The sequence below is a fragment of the Sorex fumeus genome, unplaced genomic scaffold (genome assembly GCF_029834395.1).
Source record: "Sorex fumeus unplaced genomic scaffold, SorFum_2.1 ptg000054l, whole genome shotgun sequence".
Taxonomy (NCBI): Eukaryota; Metazoa; Chordata; class Mammalia; order Eulipotyphla; family Soricidae; genus Sorex; species Sorex fumeus.
The window spans coordinates 14,814,101-14,824,452 of NW_026606111.1; the positions used below are offsets into that span (position 1 = coordinate 14,814,101).

The 10,352-nt window shown below is 42.8% G+C and overlaps 1 protein-coding gene across 1 annotated transcript; it reads right to left on the reverse strand.

The window, feature by feature from the left end:
• Positions 1-465: 465 nt before the first annotated feature.
• NDUFAF4 (NADH:ubiquinone oxidoreductase complex assembly factor 4) lies at positions 466-10,054 on the reverse strand. Its single transcript, XM_056125152.1, has 3 exons — positions 9,834-10,054; positions 9,106-9,206; positions 466-1,307 (listed from the first exon to the last, which is right to left on the reverse strand). Exons 1-3 carry the CDS (start codon positions 9,967-9,969, stop codon positions 1,020-1,022), a joined length of 525 nt encoding a protein of 174 aa, XP_055981127.1. The 5' UTR covers positions 9,970-10,054; the 3' UTR covers positions 466-1,019.
• Positions 10,055-10,352: the final 298 nt, after the last annotated feature.

Genomic DNA, 10,352 nt, shown 5'->3' on the forward strand with positions numbered 1-10,352 from the left:
ACTAAACTTACAGTCTCATTGAAATCCCGGTACTGGTATATACTGTACTCTGGTTAGAGGGTGGGGGTGGGGGGTTGCATTTGCTCAGTTTAGGGTTTGCTCCAAGTTCTTTACTGAGAGCTCCTATCTGTACTCTGTATGTTCCGGCCCAATGAGCTCAGGCCCACCTCTCCAGTCTGCATTAAATTTGTTTATGAATGCTCCAGCAATTTCTCAGGTTCCTTCGCCACAGAATATAGATTTTTTCTGTATCTGCTTTTTTTCCTTTTCTTTCAACCACCATTTAAATGTAAAACTATATACTTAATCAAGTCTTTTCACACGGTTCTTTCATTTAAATTCCTTAAACTTTCTTTCACTTTTGTACCAAGTCCAGAAAAGGCTATCTTTTCCCAGACAAAGATTTCACTGCCTGCCTCTGAAGGCTTTTCATACCACTTTTTCAAAAGTAGTTATGCATTAAGGTCAGACAATATTAATTTTTTAATCATTTTTAAGGCTGTCATCCACATATAATGTCAATTCAAAAGAAATATCCTAATTGCTATATACTGGAATAACAAAAATGTATTTCCTATTAATTTAGAATCCATTCTAACGGCAGTTATTTGAAAAACAAAACACTTAGCTTTCCTCATTGTTCAATCTCCCCTTCCCCTGACCCCTCAAAAAAGAAAGTTTCAGACTACAGTCAGGAAACTTGCTTTCACAGTTCTAAATAAATAAGGAATTATGAGCTAAATTGGAAGATTAAACTTTGACATGTGTTCCCTAAAGTAACACATTATCTCCTTTATTTATAATAAATCTATACTTAGACATGCTGATACATTATGAATAAATTTCTAATTGAGAGCTCAAAACAAAATTGTTAGCATTCCTGAAAAATCAACAAACTTAATAAATAGTACTTTTACAAGAAGGGAGCATTATACATTCTGTAATTAATATATCCCAAAACCAAGAAAATAGGGTAAAGGGCTAAAAAGTACACAGGAAGATCAATTTTATAAATGTCTTCATTTTGGTTGTAATGCTTTCTTGTCTTTAGCAGGGAAAACTTTAACTTCATAAGTAACAAAGTATTTGAGCAGGGAATTTACATCCTTCAGTTCTAGTTGGTATTCTTCTGCTATTTTTTTAGCTGTCCACGTTTCTGGATAAAGTTTGTGATTATTAAGAAGTGTCAATGCTTCTACAATTGAAATTTTGCCTTTGGGAATGCTCTTGATATTCATCATTTCAAAGTGATGGCCTATTGGCAATCTGAACTCCTTTGACTCCTGAAGTACTCCAGCATCTTTCACCTAGTATCAAAATAAAATAAACCAAAATTAAGAGAGAATTTTTTCTAAAAGAGAAAAAATGCTATCTACTTTTATGCTTCTCATGTTTCAGATTTTGTTCTTCAAATAATATGCTTGCTTTTCCAAACTGTATTTCTCAGTGTACTAAGACCAGGTGTGATGACAGTATGGTCACACTGCCACTTCCTAACTATAGTTCAGTCATCAAGTAATGTAGATTACCCATACTCATGATTTACTTTATAGCAAAAGATGTGCAACAATGAACTGATTAAACACCACTTTTTAAAAAAAACAATAATTCTGCTGTCTAAATAGCTTACTTGATAATTACCATTCTGTTTCATGATTCTTTTTCATATTCAATGCTTCCCAATACCTTTAACAAGTTCAAATATTGATAGAGATCTTGTTTCTTCAGAGAAAATACATCAGTGCCTCCAATACTTCAATAAAAATAAAGCAATCTATACATAACCATCTCCAGTCCCCCCCCAATTTTTGCATTATTGTATTATTGTTGGAGGATACATATTACCCAATCCCACACCCCAAGTAATGCTGAGGAGAAAAGGTCCTGAAATTTGGCTAACCAGATGCTGGTAATGAGGTACTGCACAGGTCCCGAAGTGCTTGTGTGCTCTTAACTTTATTCCTGTTGCTGAACTAAGTCAATCATTCTTTTTTTCTTCCCCCTTTAAATGTTACCTTTTCAGTCAAAATCAAAAAATGTTGTCTCTACAAACTGCCTAATCCACGATACACTTTAGGCTTTATTTGAACTCATTATAGTATTTGATACTGACACTTCCAACCTAACCAGAACTAACTTGTCCCCCAAGTTTCCTCTAGTAGTTTCCTTATTTCTCCAGCAAGTTCTTCATTTCCTTTGCTCAGCTGACCCTTAAGTTTGGCATGTCCAGGTTTCCACCTCATTAAGTAATCCCACACACTTTCTGAACTTCTGTGCAGATGACTCTATTATCTTCACATCTCCCTCAACCCCCCAGCCCCCACCCTCTTCTCAGGAACTTTAGTTCTACTATTGTTCCTTAGCACAACGGGGAGAGCTTTTGCCTTGCACTCGGCCGTCCCTCTGGGAGAGCCTGGAAAGCTCCCCGTGGCGTATTCGATATGCCAAAATCAGTAACAAGTCTCACAATGGAGATGTTACTGGAGCCTCATCGAGCAAATCGATGAACAATGGGACAACAGTATGAGAGTGCTACAGTGGTTTGTCTTACTTTGCTGTCCATCACAGTATCACGGTCCTCCCGTTTTCACCGATTTGCTCCAGCAGGCCCAGTAACGTCTCCAACATGAGATTTGTTGTTACTGTGTTTGGCATATCGAATACGTCACGGGTAGCTTGCCAGGCTCCGCCGTGCGGGCGAGATACTGTTCGTCCATAATTAAAAAAAAAAAGTTTATATTGTACACAGAGGTGAAACAATTCAATTGTTACCCCCCCCCCCCCATTTCCTTCGCATGCCTTTAGGCTCCTTTCATTTTTTCAATAAATGACCAAAAAATTTTTTTAAGCAATTTTTTTCTTAAATTGTTTCCATTTTGGGGTCAAAGCCAAGGAGGATTGGGCCTACTCCCAATCCAGAGATGCAGGTCACTGCTGGTGATGCTCAGGGAAGCACAGTGCCAGGAGTGGAACCCCACGTCTCCTGCATGCAAAGCATGTGCTCCATACACTGCACTCCTTCGTCCCTCCTCTAGGATTTTTTTTTGTAGCTAAAAAATATTCAATTGTATAAATTTACCCAATGTCAACATGTTTATCCAAACATCTATCATCTAACATTTTCTATTGCGTCCATATACTGGCTGCTGTAAATATTGCTGCAATAAATACTGGGATAAAATCTAAGTTTTATGTTAACTTTAATTTTTCAGATAAACACCCAAAGTGAAATTACTGGGTCATTTCGTTGTTCGCCTTTATCTTGAGTGCTTTCCATTCCCATCAACGTGACACCAGCTTCCATTCCCACCAATGTGCAGTGAATAGTTCCATTTTTGCTCACATCTTCAACCTTTGTTACTTGCTGCTTTGAAGTAAGCCATCCTCACAGGTGTCAGGTGTTCTTCTCACAGTGATCTTAATTTGCATTTCCCTGATCATCAGTGATGAATTCAAGTAAATGACTTTCAAGTCTGATCTCAAAACTAAACCTCACCTACTTACAAACCCAAATGTGCATGTGGACACCTTTACATGGAGAAAAATCTATTAGTGCTTCAAAATCAACATGTCTAAGACTGAACTTATCCTCCACCTCCCAATGCTCTCCCCATCTCTGCCCAAAACCCAGTTCTAGTCCCACTTTGTCCTTCCCCTGTATACTAGATCTTGGAGTAGCCAACACTATACACTTCCTGTGTCTCACAACAAAAACAGAGGTAATACTTGGGATTTTCTCTCCCATTATAGACAACTGATAATCAAATCATGGTGATTAACATCTTTCCCACTCAAACCCATTCACTATTGTCCTTACCTAATCACCTCAGAGTCAAATGTTTTCAAGGAACTGGCTTCCTAACTAGTCTCTATCAGGATTAAAATGCACTTTGTTCCCAAGGCAGCACACCCTTAAAACTCTTACCATACAGTCCTTTGAACACTGTGAAGTAGAGAGCATGGCCCATCCAAATAAACTTCACTCATTATCAACTAAATAGGATCTTACTTTGTTATATGAAACTTTTCAAGGGCTTACTCCCTTTAATCTTTAGAATAAAAACCAAGACAAATAAAGAACCTTCATATAATCTCACCCCTTACCTTCCCTTAACCCGATACTACACTTACTTAATCTTTATGCAAAGGCATCACACACTCTCCTACCTTTATTTTCTAACTTTGGCCTTAACTACCCTTTCCAAATCTCTTCATAAAATTCCTTTCACTCCATATAAACTTTGATTCAGATTTCCCTTCTGATCATTTTACACTAACATTTGTATAAAATTAACAGCCTCTAATTAAAAACAGTACTGAGTTCAGTGGTGTTGTGGGTCACCAGATGTAGGATAACACTGTTTTTGTCCTTCCTGCATAACCGCAGGTAGTTTAGGTTTATTGGGTTGCTCCCATCACAGTGCTCCCATTCCTGTGTTTATTTGTAACTTCTTTCCTTGTGCTCTGTCGACTTGTAAATATTGTTTTTCTCTTCTCTCTAAGTTCTTTGCATAGTTTACTCAGAGCAATGCCCTTTTTGTATGGACACAAGAAGACACGCTTTTGTAATGTGACTCTCTGTGATATTTCCCTCCTGGACATCTGTTCTCTCTAGGTGAGAGAGCCTCAGCTGAAAATTGAAAAACTAGAGAATTTTGGAATTTTATTGAGACAGGAGGAGACGGGAATGAGGAGTAGTGGAGACTAGAATGGTAGGCTCAGAGGGACTGGGGTAGGCGCATGAAAGAATGGAATAAACAACATCTGTTCAATCAACCGGCTTGGCCCTCGTTTTGTCCACCGCCTGCCCCAGGGCCCGGGCCGCCCTGGCTGCGGGAGCGGCCCCAGGCCCACACCAAACGCTGGTGGTGAGGGCAAGAGCCATCAGGGTCCTCCTGCCGGCCCTTAAAGAATACAGGAGAGGCAGAGGAGAGGCAGGAGTGAATGAAGAGAGGACTGGAATAAACTGCAGCTAAAACCAGCCAGCCTGGCTCTCGTCTCTTCCTTCGTCCACCCTTGGCCAACAGCCATCCCGATCCAGGCTACACACATCCAGCGGCTCAAGAGCACCGAAAGCGGGCGGCGAGACAGAGCTGTCCAGAGAGCCCGCGAACACACAACCTTCAGCGTGCATAATTTTTACAACCAGAGCCATCTCCAGCAGCACTCAGTGGAGTCCTGTCATGCTGGGATCGAATTCAGGGCCTAACAATACAAGGCATCGCTACTCCAGTCTTTGCTCACTCTCCCTAGTTTCTGACAATACCATTCTTAAGTTTATCTACAAAATAAATTTGTGAGGAAAGCCAAAAAAAATTTTTTTTTTCAAGATAACAACAGGGCCAGAGAATGAGTACAGGAAGTATAGTGCTTCCCTTGCAAGCATACAATCCAGGTTCAATCAATCTCCAGCATCACTTAAAGTCCCTCAATCACCGCCAGGAATAATCCCAGAGCACATAACCAGGCATGGGGTGGGCCCTAAGAAAACGGCCAGGTATAAATTCTAAGCGCAGCTTGGTGTGGCCCAACACACCCCTTTTCCCCAAAAAGGAAAGATAACCGTATCAAGACACAACGCAAAGCTGCATTAATACAGAATGATTCTATATAAAAATAAGAAAAAAATGGGTGAATCCACAAAGAGACACATATACACAAGTGTTGGATATCAACAAGCTTCGCAGGTGAATTGCCCCTTTCCTCTTCCCAGGGAAGCGTACCATGCCCTTGCTAACATCTCAAATTTGGTTAAAGTCTATCTTCCACCTTTCCTTTGTGTTGGATATCAACCTTAAGAGTTTTAGGCTTCATCTGTGAATTGCCCCCTTTTTTTCCTCCCAAAGAATCTTGTGTCCTTGCTAGCATCCCGAATTTAGTTCAAGTTTATCTTTAACCTTTTCTTCGTATTTACCTCTCATTGTTATAGTTCCCCAAGGCAGTCTCTTGATTACTTATAAGTCAAAACTTTCTGGTAATTCTGAACTTTGTATTTGTACCGCTTTGTATTTGAAGTGCTGTATATTTGTACCTGCTTTTCTATTTCCCCTATAGCCTTTGTATATTTTACTATAGAGCAATGTTCTTTGGTTAGACACAGAAGACGATGAATGTTATGCTCCTAGTATTGGGGAGTTGATTGACTGAAATATATCTACTCCTGGGCATAATTACTTGGTCATAATTACTGGACTCAGTCTTCAGTTGCTGCAGTTTTCAACACTCCAAAAGGAAGGTCACGCCGTGGGACTGGGATGGACCCGGAGCGAGTGGTAAAGCTATCCGGCATGGAAACGGGACATTCTAGAAAGCATAAATGCATGATCTTGATGCAAGCTGTTATGAATTAAGAGACAGGACACACCCGGGGAAGGACGAGCTGAATGAGGACTTAGTCTGGGATTTATGGTAAAAGCCTCCTTGCTCTCAGAGCCCAGAGAACTAAGTGTTGGGATCATTGTCTCTTACTGTGTTTATCCAAACAGCTGTGAGTACTGATAACTTCTACAACTAGAGGAAATAATAAAAGCAATGTAGTGTCCTTGGGAGGCAGAGTGTCTCCTTGAGTTAATCTCCCCAAGAGAACTTCAACTTCCTACACCAAATGTTTATCTACGTAAATGACCATCACGCCTATGTCCTTACCTCAAGTCCCTTCAGACATTCTATAAGCATTCTAGCAGCTTTACATTAAATGGGCCATTTTCACCATCAGGATGTGGTCCCTCGCCTCCCCGTCTCTCTGTTGGGGAGGTCTGAGGAGGTGGGAAGGAGGCTCTGCATCACCAAACACACAAGTGTCACAGCAGCAGCAGCAGCAGCAGCAGCAGCAGCAGCAGCAGCAGCAGCAGCAGCAGCAGCAACCCTCGCATTTTACTTTGTGAAATCACACACAAGCACTAGTATTTTAAGTGTGTAGAAATGGACTGAGCACACTGTATTGAGACAACTGATTATCAAGGAAGTCTCCAAACAGTATTTAATGCAAAATAATGTGTACATGGGAAACATTAGAAGTATTAACTGCACTGTAGCACTGTCCTCCCGTTGTTCATCAATTTGCTAGAGCGGGCCCAGTAACGTCTCCATTGTGAGACTTGTTACTGTGTTTGGCATATTGAATACACCACGGGGAGCATGTCAGGCTTTACTGTGCAGGCGAGATACTCTCGGTAGCTTGCCGGGCTCTCCGAGAGGGGCGGGAGAATCGAACCTGCCGAAGCCAGGCTGGCCGATCACAAGGTAAACGCCCTACCACTGTGCTATCCCTCCAGAAGTATTAACAAGTGCGATATTTCTAAACTTAAGAGTTCTATTAAACTTAAGAGTCCAGGGGCCATATAGATATACTTGTCTTGCCTACCGCCAACCCTGATTCAAATCCCTGGCTCCATATAAGTCTCAAAGTACCCTCAAAAAAACAACAAAAAAAGAACCCAGATTTCCTATACCTCGAATGGGAAAAGGGTTAAGATTTTTCATATTATAAATACCCGTAAATAACTTTAAAAATCAGGTAAAAATTTTCTACATAATAAGCATATTGTATCTAAGATCATGGTCATTAACTGTGAATTGCCCAGAAGAGAAAAGGAAAAAGAATACGAACAGGTACTTCTCCAATAATACTTTTCCTAATACAGTTTCCATGAAATTTTGAGATATGTTATATCTGTTTTATATAGAAAAAAGCTTTAAGAGGTTTGTTTCCCAAATGCCAATTTTCAAATACATGATTTAGGAAATTGAGAAACAATATTTAGAAGTACTATTCAGCCAGAGAGATGGTACAGTGGGTAGGGCATTTGCCTTGCACACAGCTGACCCGAGGTACCCTATATGATCTCTGAGAGCAGAGTCAGGAGGAAGACCTAAGAACTGCAGGTGTGGCCCCAAAAGCAGAAAGGAAAAAAAAAAGTACTCTATACCAGTCTAAAAACAACTTGATATGAACATCAATCTTTCACCTTTCAAGTCCTATAACTTTATTACATACAAATAACATAGATTTTACATTTTATCTATCAGTATCGTCTCTAGTAAATACTCAGAGTATTTGTGCAAACCATTACATCCACTGTATCCAGAAAAACAAAGAATGTACCAGAGAATTTTAGAATGGAAAAAAAAATCTGGAAATTGTCACTGCTACTTCCTTCTTCTTTACTCACACTTCCTTCTTTGAAACTTCTAATCATCACCCAAACCCACTCTTCAGACTTTGGAGATTAAATGCTATTTTCCCAGAAACCATTCTTGAATCTCCACTCTCAAAAAGGTCCCTCTACAGTGTAGCTCGAACTTTGTTCCAACCTTTTTGACCCTCTTGACCTTTTCCAACGCTCTTTTGACCTTGTTTCCTTCCTGTGCTTGTCCCAACCCCATTTATGAATTTTCACATGTGGTTCACTTGGAACATCCTAGGAACCCACAGGTGGTCCCTAGGGTCCCCTATAAAGAAATGCTGCTCTAATAAATCCCAGTGCCTATATTTCTTCATAGATGTATAAGCAATTCTGTATTTATGGCTCATCAGTTTAATGTTTGTGTTCCTCACAACATCAGCACTGGAACGGATTAGACCTGTTTAGCTCACCACTATGTACATATTTACTCATTGGTTCCTATCTGAAAAATATTCTATGTTCCATTTTCACATCCTTCCTGAATATAAAGCCTTAAAAAGTCTCAAGAACAACACACATATCAGGCAACACATCATCATCAACGCATTAAAGATATCCATGAGATGAACAAACCCCAATTTTCATCTGCAAGATGATAATACAGTCTAACCACAAGAGAACATTACTGAATTCTCCAAATTTTTATGTACTACTAAAGGAAGCACCCGGTTGCACCCAGTTAACACTCCGTCTTTCAGATTTTCAATGACTACTCCATGAATCAAAGTATGTATGCCTTGCTTTAAAAGGAGGGCGCTGAGCTTTACAAACCCACTGCCGTCCCAGCTACACTGACATTTTCAGAGTTACAGAGAACCTACCTCCCTCTGGGACCGCTCGACTCACATCTCTTGATCCTAGGGCCCCCAAAGATGGAAATTATTTATTCACAATTTAAACACACACACGCACATATTACCTTCAAAGACACTGGATCTTTGGAATTCACATAAACATCTCTTAGCAGTGACAACAGCTTGTCATCTTTCCGAGCGATTTCTCCCTCAATCTCTGGATGGCCTAAGAAAAAGCAGAAACAATGTCATAATATCTTTTAAAAAAAACAAGGAAAATCTCCTCTTGAGGTGTGAAAACCGTTGACTTTTCTGTTTTAAGGCCGCCGGGAACTTTTTTTTAAAGTTTTTGGCTCACACCCGACGATGCTCAGGGGTTATGCCTAGCTCTGCACTTTCGAATTACCCCTGGTGGTGCTCGGGGGTGGGGATCATACAGGGTACCGGGGTTCGAGCCAGGGTCGGCCGCATGCAAGGCAAGCGCCCCAGTGCAATCGCTCCAGCCCCCGGAACTCTTTTTAAACATCCAAAGTACTAAGGTCAGCCTGGACGCTGGTGCCTGCTCTGAAGCCCAGAGAAAACTCCCCGCTGCACAAAACTCCTGACTTTCCACCCCCTGCACCGGCTCTCAGCCTCCACGAGAAAAAAAATCCGGCCCAGGGCGCCAGGGCACAGGCCCCGCAGCACCTTTGGGACTTAGGAAGTAGGTGGAGCCGCCGAATGCACCGCGGCCGCCAGGGGACAGTCTCAATGTCACCGGCCCGTGGGCTGCACCTGCCCGCGCTCCCACCCGCGTCCCCGGCCCCAGGCGCACAGGCACCGCCGCCCCCCCACGCCCCCGCGCCCCACGCACGGCTCATCTGCTCCTGCAGGAGGCTCTTGGTGGAGGGGTGCCGGGGCGCCGACAGGGGCTTCATCTTGCTGAGTTCGCGTTCGGCCCGGTTCTCCACGTTGAAATTCCTCAGGGCGCGCGTGACCCAGGCCCCCATCTCCTCACAACATGATGCTCGGGGCTTCACGCCACACGTGGGTCAGCAGCGGCTCTGGAGCCCTCCAGGACGCACTGCGCAAGCGCACGTCGCGGGGGGGGGGGGAGGTGGGGTGGGGGGGGCGGAGCCGACCGGGCGCCGGGAGCGGGGGAATAAGGTCGCGGAGCGCTCAACGCACGCCCCCTGGCGGTCTGGAGGGCACAGACGCCCGACCCCGCCGGCTGCAATCTCACGGAGAGCGGCCCCGCAGCGGCCCCCGCCGCTGCTTCTCGCGGGACTGGGAGGGGCTAGAGAGTCACGCGGGAACTTTGAAAGGCCCTGGCCCCGCCCACTCCAGATAGCTGGAAGGCCTCGCGGGCGCGGCTCTAGCTCACGGCCAAAAG

Bases quoted from the DNA above. Each gene is read 5' to 3' on its own strand.
- NDUFAF4 (XM_056125152.1), bottom strand. From the start codon at position 9,969: ATGGGGGCCTGGGTCACGCGCGCCCTGAGGAATTTCAACGTGGAGAAC. The intron at 9,207-9,833 runs GTGCGTGGGGCG...GCTTTTTCTTAG, and splicing joins CCTGCAGGAGCAGATGAGCC to GCCATCCAGAGATTGAGGGA. The intron at 1,308-9,105 runs GTAATATGTGCG...TTTTGATACTAG, and splicing joins AAGATCCAGTGTCTTTGAAG to GTGAAAGATGCTGGAGTACT.